Source organism: Bos indicus x Bos taurus, chromosome 18 (genome assembly GCF_003369695.1).
Source record: "Bos indicus x Bos taurus breed Angus x Brahman F1 hybrid chromosome 18, Bos_hybrid_MaternalHap_v2.0, whole genome shotgun sequence".
Taxonomy (NCBI): Eukaryota; Metazoa; Chordata; class Mammalia; order Artiodactyla; family Bovidae; genus Bos; species Bos indicus x Bos taurus.
The window spans coordinates 25,554,058-25,581,615 of NC_040093.1; the positions used below are offsets into that span (position 1 = coordinate 25,554,058).

Consider the following 27,558-nt stretch of genomic DNA (forward strand, 5'->3'; position numbering starts at 1 on the left):
GATGGGTTGCCAGGGATACAGACACATCACTGTAAGGGCCAGCAACCTCTTTCAGTCCTTTCTCTGTTCTGAAGTTCAGCATCTGAACTTGTTTGGGGCCCTCATTAGAGGTCAGGGTCAGGCTGGATGGTGCTATGGATGGAATTGCGTCTCCCCCAAATTCATATGTGGAAATCCTAACCCCCAATGTGACAGCATTTGGAAATGGAGTCTTTGTAAGATAACTAGAGTTAGATGGGGCTTCCCTGGTGGCTCATATGGTAAAGCGTCTGTCTGCAGTCCTGGAGACCAGAGTTTGATCCCTGGGTCAGGAAAATCCCCTGGAGAAGAAAATGGCAACCCACTCCAGTACTCTTGCCTGGAAAATCCCATGGACAGAGGAGCCTGGTAGGCTACCGTCCATGGGGTCGCAAAGAGTTGGACATGACTGAGCGACTTTACTTACTTACTTGCTTACTTACTGGTGGAGCAACCCCCATGATGGGATTAGTGTCCTTACAAGAAGAAACATCAGAGAGCTTCCTCTCTGTCTGTCTCTCTCTTTGCCATGTAAAGACTGAGAGGAGAGGGCCATCCAAAAGCCAAGAACCCTCACCAGATCCCAGCCATGCCAGCACCCTGATCTTGGACTTCCAGCCTCCACAACTGTGAGGGGTACACGGGCATGATTAAGCTGCCAGCCTGCAGTGCTTTGTTATGGCACACGGAGCAGACTGGGACAGGTGGGGAGCACGGTGGGTGAGGGCTTACGGGGGACTTCCTGGATCCCTGAATTCTAACCTGATTTAGGGGCAACAACATTTTCCTCCTGCCTGGAAATGACAAGTTGAACAGTGTGTGGGTGTAGACCCCCCTGGATGAAACTGAACATCCTCGGCCACTAAGAACCAGCCTTGACCTTCCGTCCCAGGCATAGGTGGCCCTCAGAGGCCTTGGAGGATGGCACCCCTGAATCTCTACCCCCTGCCTGCCTGCACCTGCCGAGCTGGATGTGGCTAAAGAAAACACCTGCCCACACGGCTGGTCTCACTCAGCATCGCTGTGTTTTCCCATCCACGCCCTCTCCTTCTGCTTCTTTTCAGCTGCCAACGCCTCCTCCTCTGTCATCCCTCAGGTCATCACCTTAGTTCCTGTTTCCTTGAGAAAAGGAATTAACTGGAAGAGAATGTTCTCTCCCTACATCTGTGCCCACCTTTCCTCCTGGTATTACAAACTGCCCTTGCTCTTGACTCAGGCCAGCCCCTCTACTAGACACTGGATCCTACCCCCTCCCTCCCTCCTGAGGGCACTGGTCCAGTCATTCTCCTTCTTCCTCTTCATCACCACATCCCACTCTACAAAGAACTTTCCCGTCAGTGTGCACATGTGAATGATTTCTTCCATATTAAAAACAACACAGATTTCAACAAGGATACCAGGAAAATTTGGTGGGAAAGAATTGTCCTAAATGGCGCAAGGACAACATGTAAAAAAATGAACTTGGATGACCCCCTATCTTTTACCATATAAAACATTAACTTAAAATGGATCATACGCCTAAACAGAGGAGCTAAAACTCTGAAACTCTCAGATGAAAACAGGAATAACTCTATGACCTTGGATTAGGCAGTGGGTTCTTAGATAAGACACAAAATCATAAGTGACAAAAGAAAAAACAGATAAATGGGAATTCATTAAGAGTAAAAACTTCTGTGCTTCAAAGTGTCAGGTGAGTGTATACGCCTCAGTTCTGTCTCGTTACAACAAAGATTTGGAGTGACGGACATTAAAGCCCTCGGTGTGTCACAGCTCTCGGGTCTTGGCCAGACCGTGATATAGCTCTCAGGTCTCGATTGGACTGTGTTATAGCTCTTAGAGAAATCAGTGTTACAGCTCTATTTTATTTAGATAATAACAGCAAAATCCACCCTCGAGGGGTGAGGGCATGTCGACCCAAAGACACAAAGAGAAGAGTGCCCCAGCGTGCAGGAGAGAGAGAGAGACCCCAGCCCTTTGGCTCCTCTTTTTACATGTTTTTTTTTTTTTTTTTTTTCCTTTCCCCCTGGGCCTGCCCTGTGTAAACTGGGCTAGCCAGGAGTGTTGTTTGTTCTACCTGAGGTCCTCATTCCAGTCCTCAGACCTTTCTTTCTATTTTCGAGGGCTTTTTTCTTCCTTATCTTTTAGCCGCCACCATTCTGGACTCCTTTTCCCTATTTTAACTACCTAACAAAAGGACACCATCAAAAAAGTAAAAACACAAGCCACAGAGTGGGAGAATGTAATTGCAAATCATGTATCTGATAAGGGACTGGTATCTAGACTACATAGCTTCCAGTTCAAGACGGCAGAGTAGAAGGATATGCGCCCATCTCCTCCTGTGAGAGCACAAAAATTGCAGCTAGCTGTTGAACCACTATCGACAAGAGGATGTTAGAACCTACCCGAAAAAACATACCCCACGCCCAGAGACGAAGAAGCTGCAGTGAGATGGTAGGAGGGGCAAAATCATGATAAAATCAAATCCCTTACCTGCCAGGTGGGTGATTCACAGACCGGAGAACAATAATGCCAAAGAAGTTCTCCCACTGTTGTGAAGGTTCTAAACCCCATGTCGGGCTTCCCAGCCTGGTGACAAAGGGACTGGGAATTCCCTGGGAATCTGACCTTGAAGGCCAGTGAGATTTGATTATAGGACTTCCAGAGGACTGGGAGAAACAGAGACTACAGTCTTGGAGGGTGCGAACAAAATTTTGCACACACCAAGATCCAGAAGAGAGGAGCAGTGACCCCATAGGAGACTGAACTAAAACTACCTGCTCGTGTTGGAGGGCCTCCAGCAGTGGCTCACCACAGGGACAGGGGCGCTGGAAGGTCTCCCTTGGTGATACTCTCTTGGAGTTTGCCATTAACCCTACCATACAGCCCTAGGCCCCAAGGCTGGGTCGCCTCAGGGCAAACAACTACCAGGAAGGAAATCAACCCCACCCATCAGTAGATAATTGGATTAAAGTCTTACTGAGCAAGACCTGGCCCACCAGAGCAAGGCCCAGTTTTTCCCATTGTGCCAGAAGCTTCCACAAGCCTCTTAGCCTCACTCATTAGAGGGCAGACAGAAGAAGCACAGTGGCACAAAAACCGTATTACAGAAAGTTAATCACAATGAAAAAGCAGAAAGTTATGTCCCAGATGAAGGGACAAGATAAAATCCCAGAAAAACAATTAAATAAAGTGGAGATAGGCAACTCTCCAGAAAAAGAACTCAGAATGATAGTGAAGATAACCCAGGATCTCAGGAAAAAAATGGAGGCAAAGATTGAGAAGATGCAAGAAATGTTTACCGAAGACTAAGAATGAATGAACAGAGATGAATAATACACTAGAAGGAATCAATAGAATATATAAAGAGCTCTCACAACTCAACAATAAAAAGGCAAATAACCCAATTTAAAAATGAGTAAAGGATTTGAACAGACATTTCTCCAAAGAAGATATTCACATGGCCAATAAGCATGTGAGAAGATGGTCAACATCAGTAGTCTTCAGAATCACAATGAGATACCACTTCTCCCCTACTCAGATGACAAAAATAAGACAATAACAAATGTTGATGAGATTGGGAAGAAATTGGAGCCTTATATGTTGTTGCTGAGAATGTAAAATGGTGCAGTCATTTCGGGAAACTTTGAGAATTCCTCAAAATATAAACATAAAGTTATCATATGATCCAGCTTTTCCACTCCTAGGTATATACCCAAGGGAACTCAAAACATACGGCCACACAAAAACTTGTATATAAATGTTTATTAGCAGCATTTCTTATATTAGCTAAAAAGTGTTAACACCCCAAATGTTCATCACTTGGTGAATGGATAAATAAAATGTGGCATATGTATTGTATATAACATACAATGAAAGAAGAATATTTTGTGTATAATGATATATTTTGTATATAATGATATATGGATGAACTTTAAACAAAATATGCTATGTGAAAGAGCCAGTCACAAAATACCACATATTTGATGATTGAAGTGGCTTCCCTGATGGCCCGAATGGTAAAGAGTCTGCTTGCAGTGCACAAGACCTGGGTTCGATCCCTGGGTCCGGAAGATCCCCTGGAGAAGGAAATGGCAACCCACTCCAGCATTCTTGCCTGGAAAATCCCATGGATGGAGGAGACTGGCAGGCTATGTCCACTGGATGGCAAAGAGTTGGACCTGACTGAGCGACTTCACTAGCCAGCTGGCTGTTTATTTGAAAGGTCTGGAATAGGCAATTCCACAGGGAAGGAAAATAGAACAGTGATTTGGGGGCTGGGGGAAGGGAGGAATGGCTGCTCATGAACATGCGGTTTCTTTCTGGGGTGACAAGAATGTTCGGACACTAGGTAATGGAGATGGTTGCACAATCTGGTGACTATACTAAAACTACTGAAGTGCATACTTTAAAGAGGGGTAGTGTCTTTTATGGGATGTGAATTCTATTTCAATAAAGCTGTTGAAAGAATTCTCTAGCCACTGCCCCATTTCTCTCTTTCTCTTTGCAGTGGGATTCCTCACAGGAGTTTTCCACACTCACTGTCAGCAGTCTGTCACCTCTCATTGTAGCAGGCATCTGCTCCTACCCCCCTACTAAACGATCTCCTACCAAGCCTCTGTCCTCTATGTTACTAAGCCCAGCGGTCCTCTTCTTAGCTGACCCGTGAGCAGCCCCTGGCCCCGTTGGCCTTCCCCTTCCCCTCCTTGACCCTGTACTCTCCTGGCCTCCTCCGGCCTCCCTGGTGGCTCTTTCTTGATCTTTGCTGCTTCCACTTCCAGTCCTGGTTTGTAAACACTGAAATGTCTGAGGTTCATTTCCTGACCTCTCCCCCTCTCTATTGACGTAACACTGGTATATAGCATTATATAAGTTACAGGTATACAATATTATAATTCAACATCTGTGTTCATTATAAAGTGGTCATCACCAATAGTCTAGTTACCATCCATCACCTTACACTTGACTCCCTTCACCCAGATTTTGCTCACCTCCTCAACCCCCTTCCCCTCTGGTAACCACCAATATGTTCCCTGTGTCTATGAGTTGGTTTTTATTCTTTTATTTGTTCATTTTCAGAGTCTTGTGTGGGTTTTTTTTTTTCATTTTTGTTTTTAGATTCTATATACGAGCGATATCATACCATACGATTTTTTTCTTTCACCTTCCAATCTTTTCACTCAACATTTTATCCTCACAGTCCATCCATGTTGGATGTTGCAAATGGCAAGATTTCACTCTTTCTCGTGGCTGAGCAGTATCTCACTGTATATGTACACCGCATCTTTATCCATTCATCCATCGATGGTCACTTAGATTGCTGTCATGTCTGCACTCACCCCTTTCCTTTTCTATCTACATCACTCCCTCATGGCTCTCAACCTGTGCACAACTTGCTCACTCACTGAAGATTCCCAAGTGTTCGTGAGTTCCGAGTTTCTTCCTGCAATCTAGTCCCGTAAGTACAACTGCCCGCTCAGTCTTCCCAACTTTACATCCTGAAACTGAGTTCCTGATACCAGATTCCCCACTTCTCAAAAAACCCACAACAAATAACAACAACAACGAACAGCTCCTCCATCATCCTTCTGGATCTCAGAAACCAGGGGCTTTTTGCCTCTAGTTGCTTTGATGTCTTTCTTTCACATTCCATATCCAGTCCATTAGCGAATTCTGTTGGTTCTTCCTTCAAATATATCTGTCATTTAATCTCTTCTCAGCACCTCCACATGGGCCCTGGACCAGACCACCATCATCTCCCCCTCCTCGATGGTCTCCCAGCTGCCCTCCCCACCCCTTTAGTCAGGCTTATTGTAGCCAATGAGTCAGCATGTGCCACTTCTCAGCTGAAAGCCTTCCCATGACTCCCATTGTCCAGCTCTAGAGAGAAGCCAGTCTTTACAGTGCCCCCAGGCCCCTATTTCACCTCCCTTCCCCTCACCCCTTCTTCTCCTTCATCTCTTCATCTCTGGCCACGGGCTCTGGCCCAGCCACTCTGGTTTCCTCCATGCTCTGGGACCAGGCCAGGGACCTTCCCCACCCAAGGCATTTGCACTTGTCGCTTCCTTCTCCTGAACATCTGCCTCATTTCCTTCAAGTCTTGACTCAGATCCATCTTTTCAGTGAGGCCCTACCTGCCCACTGGATCTAAAACTGTAGCTGCCCAGCCCTACACTGCATTGTCCCTTCCTCTGTGCTGTCATTGTCTATAGCACTCAGTACTTATGAGTTTACTCCATTAAAGAGGTTTTTTTCCCCCCGAGATGATCTATATCAAGAAGAGTGTTGAGATAATCTTTTTAAAAAAGAAAAGAAAAAGTACATTAGCAGAGCTGAACGAACAAGGGACAGGCATGAGTATTTCCAAATAGTGTGGCCCCTCTTGGCTGGAAATCACCATAGCGCTAGAAAAGATACCAGAGATAGAATATAATATACTTTTTAAAAGTTGTATTTGTCTCTTTCCACTGGAGGATAAACTCTGGGAAGGGAGGGCTTTTTGTCCAATTTGTTCACAGTTGTATTCCCAGTGCTTATAGATACTCAATCAATACTTGCTGAATGAACAAATAAAAATTTAAAAGCTAGCAGGCAGATTTTCTCCTATTTCATTTTGCATCTCATACACAGACATCTTGCGGACCAGACCTAACTCCCACACCATGTCCATCTCACACACCCACTCCACCTGAGGGTGAGAGAAAAGGCTGCCTCCCGTGTGCCTGGGGATGCCGGCTCTAATGTCAGGACAGCGTCTGAGGCCTACATGCAAGTAATCTTCCAGAATGATTGCAGTGGGAAAGACAGACAACACCAACTGCTGGTGAAAACATGGAGCAACTGGAACCCTGATCTACTGCTGGTGGTTTGCTTCCTGCCCAAAATGCTGGGCAGCATCTGCTAAAGATGCATACATCTATCCCACGGCCCAGCAACACCACTCCTAGTTACGTGTCTAAGAGAAACGAGGGCTTATGTGCACCAACAGACATCGGTTTAGATTGGTCATGAATCTTCATTCATGATAACCCCAACTGCAAATGCCCAGCAACAGAATGAATAAACAACTGTGGAGAGTTCCCAGTGTTGCTGTTCAGTCACTAAGTCATGTCCAACTCTTTGCAACCCCATGTATTGTAGCATGCTAGGCTTTCCTGTCCTTCACTATCTCCCAGAGTTTGCTCAAATTCATGTCCACTGAGGTGCTGATGCCATCTAACCATCTCATCCTCTGCTGCCCACTTCTCCTTTGCCTTCAGTCTTTCCCAGCATCAGGGTCTTTCCCAATGAATCAACTCTTTCCATAGGTGGCCAAAGCATTGGAGCTTCAGCGTCAGCATCAGTCCTTCCAGTGAATATTCAGGGTTGATTTCCTTTAGGACTGACTGGTTTGATCTCCTTGCTGTCCAAAGGACTCTCAAGAGTCTTGAGCACCACAATTCTACAGCAGTGTAGAATACTGCAATGAAAAACAACAACCACAAACACCCACAATGACAGCGAGGAATTTCACAGACACGATGTTGAGCAGAGAAACCTGAACAAAAAGATACATACAGTGTGATTCTATTTATATTGTCGATGAAAAATTAGTCAGTCTAAGAAAGAAAGTTTTACTTGAACTAAACAGGATTATAAACTGAGAACAGCCGAAGAATTGATGCTTTTGAACTGTGGTGTTGGAGAAGACTCTTGAGAGTCCCTTGGACTGCAATACAAGGAGATCCAACCAGTCCATTCTAAAGGAGATCAGTCCTGGGTGTTCATTGGAAGGACTGATGCTAAAGCTGAAACTCCAGTACTTTGGCCACTTCATGTGAAGAGTTGACTCATTGGAAAAGACTGATGCTGGGAGGGATTGGGGGCAGGAGGAAAAGAGGATGACGGAGGATGAGATGGCTGGATGGCATCACTGACTCGATGGATGTGAGTCTGAGTGAACTCCGGGAGATGGTGATGGACAGGGAGGCCTGGCGTGCTGCGATTCATGGGGTCGCAAAGAGTCGGACACGACTGAGCGACTGAACTGAACTGAACTGAAGAACTTTTCCACTTGTTAGAGATCAAAGCATAGTTACATAAATTTTTTAGACAAAGGGAATTAAGTGAGGTATTATTGACAGTTTATACAATCCAGACCTGAGGACAAAGTGAGTAGAGGGTAATGGGTCATCATGGCCTCTTGCAAGATTAAGAAGTAAGGTTATCTTCTAAAAAGTTGTGACCACTGATGAGATTAAGGAGGAATGTTATCTCCTAAGGTGGTCTGGTTAATCCAGATGCACAACTCACATTAAAGGGAGGAGGCTCAAATGGGCAGAGAACATTTTCATATTTAAATTTGTCTTGTCTTGCCATAAAATATGAATTTTATTTCATCAAATGAAGTTTAAAGAGATAGGAAAAAAAATCTGTGGTGACATAGATTAGAACATCAATTATAGAACATTAGTTACCCTTGGAGGCAGGTACTGTTGGGAGGGACTGAGGGAGGCTTCTGGGTGCTGGAGATGCTCTGTATCTCCATGTGGGTGGTGCTAATAGGTGTGTGACAGTGTGACAGTGTGCAAAGCTGGAATTTGTACACTTTTCTGAAGGGATGTGAGACCTCAACAAGAAAGAAAGGAAGGAAGAAAAAAAAAAGAAACTGAAGTCCCAGGGTGGTAACCCAGACATCTGCTCTATCTATGTACTGACCCTATGCTAATTTCCTTCTTGTCTCCTTCCAACAAGCTCTGGAGACTTGTTGATTTCCCTACCTGTGCACTCCTTGACCTTTGGAGAGGAGGTCGATGTGCAGAAATACCTTGGACCTAATCCTGGAAGACATGGTGCTTTCACAAAATACATCCTTGAAGAGCTTGGTCTCTGTATCATCACTCTCCTAACTTGAGGAGGGTTGGACAGGCTTTGTTTCCTAAAATCAGATTTTCATCTGAATTATGTTTGTTCCTCCACTCATGTGATAATCAGCTTGAGAGACAGCAAGACTGCCTGAGATGTTGCATTGTTTTTGACTTGAATAAAGGAAACAATCACTGTGAATGTTCTGTTTTCATATCTTGGAGCTGTTCATCATTGAGTGCATTTCTCCCTAATTGGATTGAAATCTGAACAATGTCCTGGCAACGGCGTCATACTGGGTGTAAATCGGGGCCCCAAGACCCTCCCCTAGCCCCTTTCCCTAGACTTTTTGGTTCTCTTCTCTTGGGCTGAGACCCGCTGTCACATGACTCTGGACCACTCCGCTCTCTGCAAAGGTAGAAGTGGCCGTGGACCCTTGAAACTCTCGAAACTAAGTCCCCTTACTTAGTTCCACGGTTGCACTGGTTGTCCAGACCCATGTACTATGCCTGTTTCTAGAGCCAGGATGTGAGTGAGTCAGCTGCACCAAACTGAGTGGCTGAAGGTAAGGAATAGGGCTTCCCCGGGGGCATGGGGAAACCGCTCCGTGATTTCTTTACTCTCACACTAATACAACACGCACACTTTCGACACCAGATGTGCACCAAGCAATTCTCTGCCACACCAACGGGAGGTCCGATGACTCAGTTCTGTTCTAGCACTCACTGGTGTTTGTGCAGAACTTACAGGTGAAGGGCTCAGCCCCGAAAGGCTGTCCCCAGCTCAGATGCCAATCCCAAGTCCCAAGTTGTCACCTGTACTTCTGACAGACTGGCTGTCAATGGAAGTTTCTCTGACTGCCCCCTTGGGTTTGATAATATGCTAGACCAGCTCACAAAATTCAGGAAAATACTCATCTGTTGGTTTATTACAAAGGATTTAATAAAGAACAGCCCGAGGAAGTGATGAGTGGGAAAGGAGGCGGAGCTCGGATGCCCTCTCCCTGTCCACCACCCTCCTGGCACCTCCACACGCTCACCAACCTGGAAGTTCTCCCTACCCTATCCTTGTGGGCTTTATGGTGCTTTCATCATGATTGATCATTAACTCAATCTTCCCCCTTCCGGGAGGATGGCAGGGAATGGAGGCGGGCTACAAGTTCCAAGCTTCTCATCATGGCTTAGTCCCACTCTCTCACCGCTTCATTAGGAAAAAAGACACTCCTGTCACCCAGGAAATTCCAAGGAACTCAGAAGCTCTGTGTCAGAAATCCTTCTCTTAGTGCTCTTATCGCTTGGGAAATTACAAAGGTTTTAGGAGCTCTGTGCCAGGAACCGGGGACAGAGACCAGTATGTAATTTTTGTATTATTTCACACCGGGGGATACCAGAGTGTGACCACCCACAGAAGGAACATGCACTCAGGTGAGCCACAGGTGCCCACCACCCCATGAACTCACTCCAGCAGTCAGGGGTAGGGAGCGGTGATCAAACTGATGATCCAAGTGAGGACACAGCATGAGTGCAGAAAAGAAAGAGCATTGAGGAGACTGGGCCTCTCCTGGGGTGATGATCTGCACCCCAGCCCCACCCAGGGCTGGGCCCCCTGTGAGCCCTGCCTCTCTTGTGACCCCCAGACCCCACCCCCACCCCCCACTGAGTGCCTTTGTTTCAACTCTGACTTCTATTCCAGCTCAGGTCTTGGGAAAGAACATGTCAGCTAATGGCTGGTCCTGGCCCAAGGCTGACTCGTTCCTCCCCTTCCTGGGTGCGGGCTGGGAACTCCAAGAGGCTTGGTTGGGATACCAAGAAAGGCATGTTGGCATTTTAGAATGTTGGTAATTTGCAAACTGCATAAAATCTGTGTGTGTGTTAAAGAATCCTGGAACCGCTGATTTCCACAGCCCTGGGCATTGCTGTGGGCATCCAGAGGACCCCCGGTACTGAGAAAGAATGGGCAGCAAGGATGGGTGGCCTCTGACTCCCACTGCCCCCCAACCCCCCGTCACCCCGCTTGGGAGCCACAGTGGGCAGGAACTAGTCTCTGGGAAGCCTCTTCTTCAGGGTCAGAACATCTGGCAGGATCCCTAAGTTGACGTTCCAAGGACTGAAATTTCCTCTTGTTTTTGCCCAGAAACGTCTGGCTTGGTCTGCCCTCGCTCTGTCCTCCCCGCCCCCGCCCCCCTGCCCTCGCCTACCAGCCTGCCTTTCTGTCTTTAGCATTAGAACATTCTAGTCAGAGCTGGGCTCTGTGGTGTGGGGCAGCCAGCAGGAGATAGGATCTGGAGGACTGAGGACACTGCCTGGCCATGGCTTCTCTCGAGGCGTTGACCCTGACTCCCGAGGGCTGGGGATACACCTGCCCCCAGGGCCCGAGAAGGGAGAGAGAAGAGCTCTGAGAGCCTCCTGTGGGCTTCACTCTCCTCTCCTTCCTGGGTCCTCACTGCCCGTTCCTCCCTTCTAGATTGATCCAAAGCCAGGCTGAGGTTTTGAGATGGGGAGCCCAGGATGGGGGAAGTGGGAGGCAGGACAAGGGATGGGTGGGTGTGGGAAAGAGGGGCACAGCGTGGCCCACACTCACCTCCATGGCCCTAAGGAAGCACCTTCAGTGCCTCAGATAATCAAAGGCTGCCCCCCACCCCTCAGTTTGGACCTGGGTTGCCTGGATGGGCGTAGGAGGGTGGGAGACAGGCAAGGGAAGGACCAGGAGACACCTCGGTGTCTGGCTAGAAGGCCTGAGTGCAGGTGCCAATGGAGGTCAGACAAGCAGGTTACCCAAAGCCAACAGGGTCAGCTGTGGCCACAGGGGCTGCCCCTGCAAACCCAGCATCCTGCCAACGGCCCCCAGGAGCTAGAAGTCAAGGCCATCTCCTCCTAGAAGAGAAGCATCTATGGAATGGGCAGTGGCACAGGGCCTGGGCTGGGAACTGTAGGGGGATGATGGCCACAGATGAATGAGGACTGAGCTGCCCCTGCCCTGAGTGGCTCAGGCTTGAGGGCTGGCTCTGATGGGCACAGGCCCACACAGGCATCTCCTGGAGGGTAGGGAAGCTGGAGCAGGGCTGCAGGTGCTCTGGGAGCACAAATGTGACAGCCGTGCTGACCCAGGGCATCCCAGGAAGGCAGCAGAGTGGAGGTGCAGCTGCACTGGGGTTCACAGGGGAGCTAAGTCCATGCAGAGGGAATGGTGGGCACAGAGCTAGCAAGCAGCTCGAGAAGCCCAGAGCCTGGCTCTGTTGGGCTTGGTGAGAGAGACCCCTCTCCCTCACCTCTGGCCCTATGTTCTGCCCACCGAGCACAGGTCTCACTGACTCTGCTCAGGGCTGAGGCAGGGCGGGCATGGGGAGAGTGGGGGTCCTTCACAGATGAGGGCCTGGGTACCAGGAAAGGCATGGGCCAGCCTACAGGTTCTGAGGAGGGAGGCTTCGGGGAACCCAGAGAGCCTGCTGATCAGGTGGGAAAAGCCCCAGATACAGCCAGGTCCCTGCCCTGCGTGCAGCCCTCAGAAAGGCCACTTCCTGCAGGCCTGGGATAGAGGCGAGCCAGCGGAAGTGACTGCTTTGCTTTGTGAGCGTGGCCTGAGAGACCCTGGGTTCTGGCTGAGAACCGGGTCAACCTCCCACTCACTCCCACCCTGCCCAGCGGCTGAAGCCAAGAGAGGCCCTGGCCTCCCCTGCAGCCTCTTTCTGTCCGTGTCCCAGGGAACAGGTTAGGGCAGGAGAAAGACCAGGCTGCCAGAAATCCTCTGATGCCAACCTGGATGACACCCCCAGTGGCGCCACGGGGCCTCTACAAACAGGTGTGATGACAGCTTTCCAGAAAGTTCTGCCTGGGTAGGGGTGGGTGAGCACTTCCTGCCCTGCCTGAGAGGTCAACAGTCAGTGTCTTGGAGGAGGGGCTAGTCCTCAACCCTCCAGAAAGAGGCCAAGGTTCTCACCCAGAGCTTGACTGGAGGCTCCAGGAGTGAGACCCAATTCCCATTTCCTTGTCATCCCCTCTGCCCCAACGCCCTAGCCCATTTCTTAGTTGATTCATTTATTCAATCAACAAATGTTTAATGCCAGGGACGAGGGTATGGTTAACAAAAAGACCCAGACTCCTAGACCTCATGGGGACTACCACCCTCTCTAATAAAGTCCTGCCTTTCTCTGAGGTTCAACCAAACACCACCTCCTCCAGGAAGCCTTCCATGACCACACAGCTGTCCTGGGACCTTAGGATAGCCTTGTGTGATTGGGTCTGCTTCCCTGGAACCAGTGCACAGGTGGGTCTCAATAAGTGGCAGCCACAGCTCCCATCAGCACCAGTACCCACCATCATCATCATCAACGAGAGATAATATTCCTTGGGTCCTGTCAATCCCTTGCCTGCCTGTGGCAGAGAGCACCCAAATGTTATTAGCACACATGCAGTGGGTCCTATTCAAGAAAACTCAGCTCTAAAAATCCCAACAGCCAAAACTTACAGGTAGAGGCCACGGGCTCACTCCCTGAGGAGGCCTCCCCTAATAGCTGAGTACTGCAGCAACATGGCACCCCTGCCTAGGGGTGTCAGTCCCAAAATGGCCTGAGGTCACCACTGCAAGTTCACTTTCCACCTGGAGCAACTTCCATCTGGGCTGCTTCCAGCAAGGGCGCTCCAGGAAACACTAAGGTGGTGGGGGCTCCATGCCCTCTCAAATGCATGAGCCTGGCCCTCAGACCCTCGTCCAGCTTGCGTCTCTGAGGAGGAGGGGCAAGGCAGGCCCTCCCAGGGCTCAAAGCAATGTTAACATCCTTAGCTGCTGGCAAGGACATGGAGTCCATGCCCAGCTGAGGGGAAAGATTCCTGGGTGATGAACTGGAGCACTTGGCTGGCAGGACAGTTGGCTCTTGTGCCCTTGCCAGGCCTGCAAGTGAAGCCCCAGGAGAGAGTGTGAAGGCCTGGATGAGGTCCAGCAGACCCAGCCCTGCAGCCAGACCTAAGGCATCATCCTGGGGAGAGAACATCCACGAGCAGCAGATACTGATTCGGCCTGAGAGCTCCTGACCTCTTCCTCCACTGTTGGCCAAGGGCAAGGGTCAGCTGTGTGACCCCGACTGAAGGCAGCTCGAGTCTTGGATGACACCTGCTGCTGGGGAGATGGGTGAGGAAGGCTCAGACCCCTATGGCCTGGCTCGCAGCTGCTGATGCTGCTGCTAAGTCACTTCAGTCATGTCCGACTCTGTGCGACCCCATAGACGGCAGCCCACCAGGCTCCCCTGTCCATGGGATTCTCCAGGCAAGAACACTGGAGTGGGTTGCCATTTCCTTCTCCAATGCATGAAAGTGAAAAGTGAAAGTGAAGTCGTTCAGTCATGTCCAACTCTTAGTGACCCCATGGACTGCAGCCCACCAGGCTCCTCCATCCATGGGATTTTCCAGGCAAGAGTACTGCAGCCCCTTCTAAGAACAGTGGTGGGGGATGGGAGGTGACAGATGGGGTGTGAAGCAGGGTGGAGCCAGGACCTGGCCTGGCCCTTGACCCAAGTCAGGCTGATGAGGTTGTCTCTGAAGGGAAACAAAACCGAAAGGAGTCAGAGATGGAGTTTCCCAAGGCGGTGCCTTCCCTACCTGGAGCCACGTCTTCCCTTTCCGGAGGTCCTGACTCCTCAGGCACATTCCACTCCGAGCTTCAGTGGCTGCAGCCGATCACTGCTCCACCTCACGTGTTGACCCAGGGCAAGCGTTCTGCCCAGGGCTTTTACTTTGCTTCCAAGGGTACCATCTGTTATCATCAGAGCATCTTGCAGAACAGGGCATGGGCCAGCCCTTTGGGATAAGTTGAGGGCAGCCAAGGCATGCCTTCTGCCATCTACTGTGGTAGGCAGATGTGGCCTTAGAGAAGCCAAGGCCACCCGTTGGGGACCTCAGGGGGAGCAGGAGGCTTCCTGGCCACTCTCCCAACTCAGTCATCTGTACGTAGGCACCAGGGCAAGCTCCTGAAAGCAAAGAGCAGACCTGCCACCCTGCTGAAGGCTCCCGCAGCTTCCAGTGCATCACCACCCCCCCACCCCACCCCCGGCTTCAGTCTGGCCAAGCTGCTCCAGAACACACAGGCTCCTCCCCTCCTCACGGCCTCTGCACTTGCTGTTCCCCCCAGTGGAGTCTGGAATGCCACCCTAGCCCCCTGGCCTCAGTCACTCATCTCACCATTCGGGTGAGGGGTGAGCTCACCCCTGCGATTACTGCCCTCCTCCCGCATGCTGCTTGCCCCAGTCCATGCCCCACTCACAGCTCACACCAGAACCAATACCACCTGCTTCTGGACCTCTCGGTCTCCCCTGCCAGGCTGCACGTTCCTTGAGAGCTGAGAACTTGAGCCTTTCACTCAGGCTGTCTCCAGTCCCTGGTACAGCATACGGCCATGAGTGAGTCTGCGTGAATGAAGGGCCTCTAAAGGCTATTACTGGCCACCCGAGCCCTTGACTCCTTCCAGGACCTAACACCTCAGGGCTCAGGGAAGCCACAGTCTGGTGGCTGGGGTCACAAGGGAAGCAGACTTGAGGGTGGAAGGCTGAGGGCAGAGCCAGCCCCTGCCCAGCTTGGTGAATAGGGCACAGCCTCACCTGCCCCAGTGCCCTGTACCCCTCTGGCAGGCAGCTATGAGAAGGCCGCTGGCACCTGGAATCAGCTGTGGAAATCCTCTCCTGTCCAAAGGAACGCTGTCCTGGTGCTTCTATTCCCTGTTTACCAGGCAAGAGAGGTTCTCAGGGAGTGGGGCAGTGCCCAAGAGACTGGTGGCCAGATCTGGACACTCCCTGCCTGGGCACCGACTCTGGGTGAAGGGACAGAACTGCCTGGCCAGGCCTTCCAAGCTGATCCAGCTTTAGCAAGTTGCCCTGCACCCTGAACCTGCCCTGAGCCCTCTGTCCAGGCAGAACTGCCTGAACCAGTTTGTGAGGCTCAGGGAGGCCAAGGGCTTGTAAATTCTTGGAAGCATGTCTGACCCTTCCTACCCGGTCCCTCTGCCCTGCGGGTCAGACCATAGGCAGGCCCTGGGTGCCTCACACTTTGCCTTTCTCGCTCTCCCTCATGGCAGTGGCTCCACTCAAGAGCCGGCTGGAGTGTTGCCACCCCTGGCAGCGGGCCTGGCCTGCTGAATCAGAGCTAGCACTCGAAGGAGATCTTCAGGGTTCTGTCTCCAAGTGAATGACTGAGAACTGGGCCGGGAGAACAACTGCTCACCCAGGGACTGGAGCCGATGGTGGGGTTTCAGGCACTGCACCGTGTGGGCTGGGGGAGCTTTCCTGGCCCCAAAGTCACCACTTCTAGCTGACAGTGACCCCCTCTCTGCCACAGTGGTTAAGGCCAGCCAGGCTATGGGGGGAGGGGCTCGTACAGGAGACTGTCTTGAAGGACCACAATTCCATGGCTGGGTGCGGGCCAGGCATCAGGAGGCTGCCATTCAAGCTCTAGCCCCAACACACATTTGCTGAGCAAGGCAGCTTGCTGCACTTGGGATTTCCCCACTCGATGGCACCATACCCAGGGGCAGGCCTGGGCAGGAGACCACATGGGAGAGCTTTAAACCTGGAAGGCTCATACATAGCTGGCTCCTTTTCCTTACTTGCTGCCTGTTTAGATAACTCACACCAGGTGAACAGGGCTGCAGGTGCTAGGCCATAGTCACAATGCCTGGATGGCCAGGGCTCCATTCCTGGGAACCAGCCATGGTGAGGTGCGAACATATGAGCCCACTGGAACTGCCAGCGTTCTCAGGAATGCCCAGCGTGGTGGACAGTTGTTGAATTGGCCACCTAGCATGGTTTCATTCCTTGATCACAGAGTTGCGTCTGAAGTTAAGAATACTCCTGGACTTTTCAACCACATGAGTGAATAAACTTTCTTTTTATTATTAAGTCATATGGATAGGGTTTCTGTCACTTGCAATAAGAGTCCTAACAGAAAACACTGCTTTCCCCAGCAGAGGGAGGGAGAAAGACAGGACTGAGAGGCATCAGATACCTAGAGAGAGCTCAGACTGGACCAGAGGCCTGGGCAGGCCGCCCTGGACCATGGAGAGCTCAGACTACAGTCCCTGGGCTGGCGGGCACCCACAGCATGGCAGTCTTCTGCCTTGCTCTGGGTGAGCTCACATGCCTCGCCTAACAAGGCCCAGCCAGACAGGTGGGCATCAGCAGAGTGGGTGGGTAGGTGCTGGTTTCCTGGAAGCCTCTCTGGACCCACAGTCTTCCCTGCAAGGGGGCAGGGCCAGGTGTGGTGGTTGAAGGCCTCAGAAAACAGGGACCTCACTCCAGTCCTACCTTCTCTCTTGTCCCTAAAGGTGCCTGGGATCGTCTAATTCTGGAGCTACAGCTCAAAGGGGTGAGAAAGGACATTTGTTCCCAAGAGGCCTAGGTATTTGGGGCTTGCTAAATGAAAAGGTAATTACCTTAAGTGGAACTAGAAGGATGCCAATATCCAAAAAGAGGCACTGGGGGTTCGGAGAAAAGGAGCCACATCCGCCGTGCCCACTACCCATGGGGTAGGGTCCCCTGGGGTAGGGAGGGCCCTTCGGGGGTCTGGGTAGCTTGGGGAACTCTGCCCTCTCAGGGGTCTGGGTAGAGGCATCTGCTTGGACCGAAGTGACCAGGGAAGCCCTCCCTCATGGCTGCAGACCTGGGGTCAGCTGTGGAAGGATGACCAGGACACGCCCGAGGCATAGAACTCCACGTGGCTGGGCCAGTCCCCATCCCCACTGCCCTCCCTGTCCTCGTCTGAGTCATCATCGTCTCCACTGGATGCCCCGCAGACGGCCCCAGCCAGGTGGGCCGACGGCCCGGGGGACCCGAGGCCCTGCTCCTCCACGTCCTCCTTCCGCTTCTGGGCGGCCAGCTCGCGGAAGCAGAGGCTGCAGACGCGCAGGGGCTTGGACGAGAGGCGCGGCAGGAGGAAGCGCTCGCGGGAGCATTCGGCGCAGACCACGAAGCCGCATTTGCGGCAGTGGTGCCGCCGAGTGAGCGCCGAGAAGCGCGTCTGCGTGCAGCGCATGCAGATGTCCGTGGCCTTGTCGGGGATCCAGGGCGCCGCGTGCTCCGTGCTGGGCTGCAGGCCCGTGGCCAGCAGCTGCCGCCGCACGCACTCCTCGATGTGGCTGATCCACTCCTGGCGTTCCGTGGCGGAGGCAGCCGACACCACGAAGGACTTCTTGGCCGTCTTGATCATCCAGCGGTTCTTGGCCTGCAGAGTCTCCGGCAGCGTCTCCAGTGTCACCTCCTCCAGCGGAATGATGTGCTGGCTGCGGTACTTGCGCTTGTTCAGCACGATGCTGCCGTACACCAGGATGTCGTTGAAAAGGAAGAAGATGCGCGGTTTGGCCTTCTTGCGGCACTCCTTGGTCAGTACGCCCTCACCCAGCAGCACTCGGCCCGGCAGGGCCAGTGGCTGCCCCGATGCTCCGAAGCAGCTCTCGACAGCTGCAATGCGCTGGCTGTTGATCTCCGTGTTTGCCAGGTGGTCCACCATCTTGGGCCACTCGGCTGTGGGAGGAGCAGCAGAGGAGGTGTCAGCTTGCTCTGACATAGCTTGGGGTCAAGACCACCCCCAACCCCCAGTTCCCCAACCCATAGGTCAGACAACCCACTAATTACCCCCTATGCAACCCAGGAGGCCCAGATGTGCCACTCAACCAAGGAAACTGGCTGCTCCAGAGCCACCCCTTAGACATGGAGTTCCTGGGAGGTGAGGGGTGTGTGGAAGCCGGTCCACGATGGGAAAGCAGTAGTAAAGATGTGTGACTGAGTGAGGGCGGAGGGGCGGAGGCTCAACCCTTGGGGAGCCTTGGAAGACAGGGTAGAACAAGCCTCAACACCATCCACCGCCCAAGGGACAAGTTGACTGAGCACCAACTCCCATCAGGGGCTCGCGGGAGCACTAACTACCCAGTGCTTTGGGCCTGTCTCAGGCAGAAGGAGGAGCCTGTACCAGCTGGGGAATGCCAGACAATGGAATGCTGCAAACCCAAAGGTCAGTGGCTCCCCTATCTACCAAGCCAAAGCATCACAGACCCTGCAATCCACTCACTCAGCCTGTGGACCCATTCACGAGCCACTCAGGAAGCAACTACTGTGTGCTTAGCACCATTCCAGCACTGGGGATGCAGTGAATAAGAGAAGGCTCCTGTTCTGATGGAACACCACCAACACCAGCATCCCAGGCACCACTGCAGAGTGCTTCCATGTCAATTATGACTGTCTCAACTTGTCCTCACACCAACCCTAGCTCTTAGAATTACCGTTGACAGAAGGAAACCGAGGCTCTGTTAGGAATCAGGCAGCCCAGAGCCTGCACCGCTGGAGACCACACTGCCCAGAGCCCTCCCGCAAGGAGCAAGAGGCCTCTATCCTCCTCTGCCAAGCACTCCACGTGGTAGCCCCAGATCTCACCTGGGCCTCCTCTGCTCTGTCCCTTTGACTCACCAGACTCACAGCGTTGAAGACACCCAAACACTGCTGACCCAGGTCAAGCCTGTAGTCCCAGCTCTCCCCTGAGCTGCCCCCGTGCCCTCCCACCAGCTCCTCTTCTTTTCAGAAACAAACCACCATTCACCTAGTTGTGGAAGCCCGAAATCTAGGACTCATCCTTGAATCTCCTCTTTCCTGTACTCCCATCATTCAACCAATGAGCAAGCTCCATCATTTTTCTCGCTCACACTTGGTCCTAGTTGCCCCACTTCTCACCACACACCTCCAGCAAGGCTATCTCCCTTTCTGAAAGAGTCTCTCTGACAATCCCAACTCAGGCAACATCTCCCGCAACCCAGGAAAGGGTTGGCAGATCATGGCCTGAGGGTCAAATCTGGCCCACAGCCTGGTTTTGTGAATAAAGCTTTATTGGAACAGAGCCATGTCATTCATTTACAGTGGTCTGTGCTGCTTTCCTGCTGCAACAACAGAACTGAGAGCTGTGATAGAGACCACATGGTCATAGAACCTAAAATTTACTGTCTTTACAGAGAAAGTTTGCCAACCCCTTCTGTAGGATGTTACCCTATTTTGCTTTCTCTTCACAGAATTTATCAGGACCTGATATTTTCTTGTCTATCCATCATTTGCTTGCATGCTTCCTATTTCCCTCACCCACTTCTAAATTCCATCAGAACAGGATTCTTTTCTTATTCACTGTATCCCCAATACCTGGAACAGTGCTAAGCACACAGTAGGTGCTTCCTGAGCGGCTAGTGAATGAATGAACCAAAGTTCTCTCAGGCCCACTGTGGGACGAATGAGCCACCGCCTCCTGTCTCTGAAGAGGAAGCAGAAGAGAGCAGACCCCACAGCCGCCGCCACCGCCGCCACCACCACGTGCATACAAGCAGAGAGCACGCCCCTGACCAAACCGATCACACTCACAGAGTTTCTAGGTCACCACACTGCAGTTCCGTAAGTCTGGCCACCTGTGGGAGGCTGAAGTGGGGCCAGTGCGGGGGCTGGCTGCATTACACAACAGGGGTGCTCAGCCCCGCGGTGCGTATCGCTTGCTGCTGTCAGACCACAAGCTGTCCTGAGAAGTGCTGTCCACACCACCTGATGTAAGAACCACTATTTTTAGGCTGCTGAACTGGGCTGCATGTTGCAAACCCAGCTGATTATCAGTGACAGCCCTGGGCCATTCTATAAGGACCAGTCACCACGTCCCTGTTGTGGACAGTCTGGCAACATTCCAGAGGCCACCCCCAGGACCCCTGGGACAGGCTAGATGAGGGTTCCGTTGGAGAAGCTCAGAGCAGAGCAGAGGGAGAGGCACCAACAGCAGTGACTTTGGGACCCGTGGCAGCGACAACAGAGATTCTTGGCAGAGGGGAAAGGGCAGAACAAAGGGTGAGCTGGGTGCATTCACACAATGGGCTACTGTCAGCACCCAGTCCACGTGGGTCAACATGGAGCGACAATAGACACCAAATGCTGAGTGGAAAAAGCACCCTGCAGAACGATCTGACCCTGTGTATGCAGAAATTATGCATTTAAGAAGTGTTCACAAACTATATCTGTAAATAAAAGTGGACAGGATGGAGCCTTGCACCCATGAGGATGGCTGCTACCAAAAAAAAAAACAAAAACAGGAAATAAGTGTTGGCAGGGGAATGTGGAAAAGTTAGAACCTTTCATGCACTGTGGGTGGGAATGTAAATTGGTGCAGTCACTGGGGAAAAAAGTATGGAGGCCCCTCTAAAAATTAAAAATAGAACTACCACATGATTCAGCAATCCACTTCTGATTATTTATCCAAAGAATTGAAAGCAGGATCTCCAAATGGCATTTGCACACCCATGATCATAGCAGCATTATTCACAACAGTCAAGCAGTGGAAGCAACCCAAGGGTCCCTTGATGGATGAATGGATAAACAAAATGTGGTATGGACACGCAATGGAATATTATTCAGCCTTAAAAAGAAATCCCGTCACTTGCTACAATATGGATGGATCTTGAAGACATTATGCCAACTAAAATAAGCTAGTCACAAAAAGACAAATACCGCATGATTCCACTAATATGATATATCTATAGTAGTCAAACTCATAGAAACAGAAAGTAGCAAGGTGGTTACCGGGGCCAGGGGTGGAGAAGGAGGAAGAGCAGGGGAGGAGGGGTGAGAGGGAGAGGAGAGTTGTTATTTAATGCGTTTAGAGTTTCAGTTTTGCAAGATGGAAAGAATTCTGGAGATATTTCACACCAATAGGAATATACGTAATACTCCTGAACTGTAAGCTTAAAAATGGTTAAGATGGTTTACAAAAAGAGATGGACACAAAGCAAGATCAGGAGAAAAATGGCCTGGGGGAGGACATCTGAATATCATTAGGCATGTTGGATCAAAGATTTCAGCTTTATCTACAATATTTTATTTCTTTCATTAAAAAAAAAAAAAGGCAGCAGCATATGTGATAAAGTCCCAGTAGCAATCAATTCTGGGAAGTGGGAACATGAGCTTTTTCTTTCTCTCTTTCTAAATATAAGGTCTTCAAAAAGAAAAGAATTACAGTATAATGTCTGGGTCAACAGCTGTAAGCTCTACTGGCCTCGCAGTAGGTGACCTGCCTGGGCCTCCCCTGAGCACACAGCAGCAGGGCCCAGGCTGCAGGACATGCTAGGATGAACATCTCAGGATGGAACACCACTTGTTCCCTCCAAAATTCCTGGGCGTCGCCAGCTAGCAGAAGTGGGTGAAACCCCAATCTTGTAGCCACACACCGAGGCCTAACACGCAGCACCGAGGCAGATGGACTTTTTATGGAGAGAAGAGCAAGCGTCCCCCCCCCTCCCCGCCACCTCCCTGCAACCCTGGCCTGGTGGGGTTGGGTGAGCTCTGGAGGCACACTTGCCCAGAATCCACCTCTGACTAGATGTTACCCAGGTGGGCAGCATGGAGGAAGTGAGGGGCAGCGCCCATGAAGGGGAGAGCTTTGGGCAGGGGAGGGCCTGTAACACTGTCTCTCTGTCCCTTGTAGGAGGCCCCAGGATGCCCCACGCTGCTGGGTCCCTCGTCAGTGGTTTACAGACCCCCTCCAGGCCCTGGTAGACCCCGTTCAGCTGTTGGCAGCAAAACATGGCCCAGGAAGAATGGGGAGTACCTGGTGACCATGAAAGGGGTCTGGTCTCTGAGCTGAGTCCACATACTGACGGGGTAGTGGGAAGGCTTTCGTGTCTCCTCCTCCGGGGGCCTTCAGCAAGTAGCAGCTGGGGTGAGGCCAGCAGGGGCCAGCAGACGGCATCCTCCTGGGGAGCTCCCTGACATCCGCCCACCACAGCTGCCACCACAACCAGAACTTCACTTCACACCTGGTTTAACATGGCCTGGAGATTTTTTTTCTTGGCCATGTCAACAGCTTATTTCCAACCTGCACCCCCCTGCCGGGGAAGTGTGGAGTCTTAGCCACTGGACCCCCAGGGAAAACCCCAGGAGATTTTCTTGGTAAATGTGGCAGCAACCCCACCTCCCCATCCCCCACCCCTCCCAGCAGATGAGAAATCCTCTTTTTATTTTTCTCACTAAAGAAGTGAACTGCCCTCCCTTAGCACAGGGCGGAGGGAGAGCTGAGCCTGTGCCCATTCCTTTTGTGGCTGCCTGCCTCAGGACAACCTGTGCTGACCCCTGTGTGGTACCCCAAGTGCTGACAGAAGGTGGACACTCATGAAGGGCCAGTGTCTGGGAGCAAAGAAGTAAACAGGCCAGCTCTTTCTTGCATGTTTTTGAAGTGGGGCAGGCTCCAGGGCTGGCCTTCCTGAACACCAGTGATCCCACCATCTGAATTAGGCCAACGGCTCTCTCAGTGAGTAAGCCATGCTCCAAGTATCACTGGGTGGCCAGGGTTCTATGCCTGACAGTTGAGGTGTCACACATGATCTACACCAGAGGTAGCAAATCTACACGAGGTCCAAACCACTGCCAGCTTTTCTAAAAACAATTTATTGGAACATACCCACATGCAACAGAGATTGGCCTGCAAAACCTAGAATATTTACCATTTGGCCCTTCACAGAAAAAGTCTGCAGACCCCTGATCTATACCACCACATACTGTCAAATGCATAATGTGCCTGCTCCAGGGACGCACCTGACATGGGGCCATGTCCTGATGGAGCTAGTCTCCTCCACTTGGACACAGATTTTGAGATTCGAAGAGCTGTCTGGGGCCCCAATCTGGGAACCCTGTATAGTAGGACCTGGGAGGGGCACTCAGGTCCATCCTTCCATTAAGAGTTACAGTTGGGGACATTGCTTATCAGAGAGGGAGTTACCTGGCCAAGGTCACAGAGGGAGTCAGGGTGTTGGCCCTTTGGACTATCCCTTGGCTTCCCCAGATTAGGGCAGGGCTGATGTATCACCTGACCCTCATTCCCTCCAGTCCCAACCCGGACCACATTGTCTTCATGCCTACCTGACTTTACCTTCTAAACATTGACTAAAGTCCTACTGTGTGCCTGGCACAGCTCTACTAGGCAGGACTAGGCACCAGGTTACAGCCGGGACCTAGGGACCAGACCTTTCAGTATCAGACAGCCTGGGGCGACAGCCAGACTAGAAAGTATCAATAAATCAACAAGGTGATTTCTGATTGTGAGTGCCACAAAGAAAAGAGCTGATGTGCTGAGCAAGGCTAGGGTGAGGGGTCAGGAAAGGCCTGGTGAGGAGGTGACCCTGCACCAGCCTGAATGTGAAGGATTTTAGCCATGCAAAGGCCTGAGGGAACAGCTCAATGACCTGACTATGGAGGCAGGAGGTGTAACAAGTAAGGTTAAAGGTGCTGTAGAAGCCAGTCTTGCAGGTCCACAGGCCAAGATGAGGATCTGAGTTTTTCTCCAAGTACAATCCAAGTGTCCTTTCCTTCCAGAGGGGCCACCCCTTAGGCTTGTCCAGTTCTATGCTTCCTGGAAAGCCCTCCTCCATAAAAAGAATAGTAATACGGAAAATAAACCAGGGGTGCCATTAACTGAGAGCTTACAGCTCACCAGACACAATGGTAAGCACACTGCAAGTATTATCATGCTGATTCTTCACAAAAGCCCCACTGGGGAAGGTGCCACCTCCATCATCAAAGTCACTGCCCAAAGTCCCAGCTCCAAGACAACCATGAGCTGCTGAAGACAGAATCCGAAATCCTCAAGTTCAGAGGGCAGGGCCCCTCTCCAAATGCCTGATCTCCAACCCCCAACCCTCTCCACCCAGGTCAAGGGGTGGCCTGGGCAGGTCCATTAGCTTGGCTGAGCTGCCCAGGCCCTTCCTTCCTTGTAGTGGGCTTGGTTGCACAAGTCCCTTAGCTCAGCTGGGCTGCCTCAATTGCCCATCCTGGCAGCCCTGGGGGGCTGATGTGTGCAGGGACACAGACTGAAGTCAGAGACAACCCCAGTGGAAATTGCATGCCCAGGAACATGCCAACATTAAGTGGAAATTCGCCAGCAATCATCCTCCCCTCTTCCCTGGCTTCTGACCTCCCTGGTGGTGAGATAACAATGCTGTTCAAATTCCAAACGAATATATCCCTGATCAAGTTACAAAGTGACTCAGGGCATCCACTTTCCCATCTGAAAAAGTGGCTGGATGACAACTCTCCCCTGCACAGCTCTTAAAGGTGTTCAGGGAGAGAGAAAGGGAAGGAGATTCCGGGTGATTCCAGGCTGGGAAGGAACTGCCACCTCTCTCTGGGTCAGCCTCAGTACTTCCTCTGTGAAATTGGAGATTAAGCCTGGCCTTGTTTCCTTTGACAACTCCCACCGAAAGTCACAAACTCAGATGCTTCAAGGGCCAGCGAGCACCCAGGCCACCCGGAAAGCGCTACCACCCTGCCTCTCCTCCCCGCCTCCCTGGGCCAAACTACCCCTGCCCACTGCTCCATACCCTGCAGACTGGGACCAAGAGTGGCCGCCCCCACGATGGCGTGAGTCAGGAATCCCCGAACCCTCCCCAGACAGCAGGAGCGCTGAGATCCTTGCTGCCCCGGGCCTCAACGCCCACAGGCGTCTCCAGACCGTTTCTGCTCTCACTTCTTGCATCCCCCGGGCACCCTGCCTCGACGTCGGGACCCCCTTACCCGTTTTCACCCCTCTGTCCTTGGAGCTCCTGGCAGCCCCCGCCCAGCCTCCAGCCCCACCAGCCAGCAATAAGCGCCTTGGTCCGTGCCTTTGCTCGGGGCCAGAATCCGAGATGGCACCGGGCGCGCGACCGCCCCGCCCGAGTCCAGGGGCCACCTAGACGAGGAGCCCGGGGGAGCTGGGAGGCAGTCGGCCGAAAGCCCGCTTGCTCCGGGCGCCCCGGCCTGGCTGGTGACCCTTACCTCCTCAGCCGGGGCCCCTGGCGTCTCGCGCCCCACCAGGCAGCCGGCCAGACAGATCGCACTCGGCTGCCGCGTTCCGCTTGCCGGAGGGGGCCAACCCCCTCCGCCCAAGCCCCAGCCTTCCAACTCTCCTCGACACGCCCCCCGCCCCTGCGGCTCCGCCTATCGGAGCCTGGGCGCGAGGCGGGGGCGGAGCCTGGACGCCAACTCTCGGAGTCGGAGTTCCAGAGAAATGTGCGCGTGCCGAGCGGCCAGACTTCGGGTGCGTTTGAGTAGGTTGGCGCTTTAGGCGGTGCGGGCGTGGGGCTTCCTTGTCGCTCTCTCCCGGGACTGGCAACCCAGACTTAAGCCCCTCAGTCTCCCTTTCCGCCACCGCGCTCCACACTCCGGCCCCCAGGAGACTTCGAACTCACCGAACTGGGGCCTTTGGGCCAGGGAAGGTGTTGGGGAGGGAGGCGGTGGCATTACTGTGCCTTCCGCCGTCGCTGGTGGGACTCCCTGCTGCTGGCTGGTATAGTCCTGTCTCAGCAATTGAGAGATTGATAATCATAATATTAAAATTCTTCAGCATTTTATATTTTATACTTTAAACTTGTATAGTGGAAACTTTCAAACATACACTGAAGGAAAGAGACTAATGGACTCCATGTATCCATCACCTAGCTCCAACATTATCAACCGGTTTTGTCCTCTTTCTCCACCCTCCCCCACCCACCCCGCAACACTGAGCTGAAATGAAAGTCCAAGCGTCAGAGTCATCACTCCTGGAGGGTTCTCTTAACCTCCTTCTGGCCTCCTCTCAACACTTTATTTCACACTAGCTTCTTCTTCCTGTTCCTCAAAACCCCAAGGTTGTTCTCACCTCTGGGCCTTTGCACTTCCCTTTTGCCGCCAGATCTTCTCATGGCTGCATTTTTGGGATTGAGATCCAACTCAAACTGTCACCTCCTCAGAGGCTTCCCTGATCTCTGAGGTCACCCTCATCTGCCTCACTCCCATTTTGTTATTTTGTAAACCACATCTCTCAACCTGAAGTCATCCAATTAGATCGCTTGTTTACATGTTCATGGCTTGTCTGCCCCACCTAGATTGTGAGCCCTGTGGGCTCGACTGTACCCATCTTGTTCATTCCTCCCTTTCTCCAGTGCTGAGAGTGGAGTTCAGCCTTTAGTAAATGTCTGTGGCACGGATGAGTTTGCCTTGCCAAATAGGGCAGAGCCCAGTAACTGAGAAGAGGGGCTGGCTCAGGCCAGGGCAGTGCACGCTGGGCCAGGACCAACGCAGGAGGAAGCACCTGGGTCCAGACCTCAGACTCTGCCCAGGGCTGGGGCCTGGAGGGCTGGTGCTGGGAGGCATGAGCTGAGTAGGAGGGTGACCTGCTCTCCTGGGTGGTGTGGGCAGAGGCTGTGAGGTGGGGCCCAGTGCTGGGGATCTGCCTTTCCCAGCCAGAGTGGAGTGGGGCCAGGACATGGGCACATTCCCACAGGGGAAGGGGTTGGAGTAAGGGAGGAGAGAACAGGGAGAGGCTAAGAGAAAGAGGAGGAGTGGAGGCGATGAATGGGCAAGTAAGAGGGCCACCACCTGTGACCTTGGAGAGTCCACGTACCCCACCGCAGCATCCCCAACTCCACCACCTTCCCAGCTATTACCCTCACCCAACTGAAGCCACAGCCTCACAAAAGTATGTAAACACTTATAAAATGTATTGCCAGCACTTCATCTTGAGAGATTACACAGAAATATCAGGATTTTCAGCTCCTCTTAAATCAGGACTTGAAAGAGCTGGTCCCCTCTCTCCACTCAGGGCTGCCCCCTTTAAATGGGGCACGTGTTCTCCCACTCACCTCTGTCCCCACCATTCTCCATGGCTTCCCTCTCACCCCACTTTACCCGCTTATGTACCTGCA

At 52.1% G+C, this 27,558-nt stretch overlaps 1 protein-coding gene across 3 annotated transcripts; it reads right to left on the bottom strand.

Moving 5' to 3' along the window:
• Window positions 1-16,708: 16,708 nt before the first annotated feature.
• PLEKHF1 (pleckstrin homology and FYVE domain containing 1) lies at window positions 16,709-25,774 on the bottom strand. Of its 3 annotated transcripts, none has more exons than XM_027516050.1 (2): window positions 25,652-25,774; window positions 16,709-18,358 (listed from the first exon to the last, which is right to left on the bottom strand). In XM_027516050.1, exon 2 carries the CDS (start codon window positions 18,342-18,344, stop codon window positions 17,505-17,507), a length of 840 nt encoding a protein of 279 aa, XP_027371851.1. In that variant the 5' UTR covers window positions 18,345-18,358; window positions 25,652-25,774; the 3' UTR covers window positions 16,709-17,504. The 3 variants fall into 3 exon arrangements, with proteins under 3 accessions (XP_027371851.1, XP_027371853.1, XP_027371852.1); XM_027516052.1 differs by lacking the exon at window positions 25,652-25,774 and adding an exon at window positions 25,409-25,609; XM_027516051.1 differs by lacking the exon at window positions 25,652-25,774 and adding an exon at window positions 20,231-21,027.
• Window positions 25,775-27,558: the final 1,784 nt, after the last annotated feature.

Bases quoted from the DNA above. Each gene is read 5' to 3' on its own strand.
- PLEKHF1 (XM_027516050.1), bottom strand. From the start codon at position 18,344: ATGGTGGACCACCTGGCAAACACGGAGATCAACAGCCAGCGCATTGCA.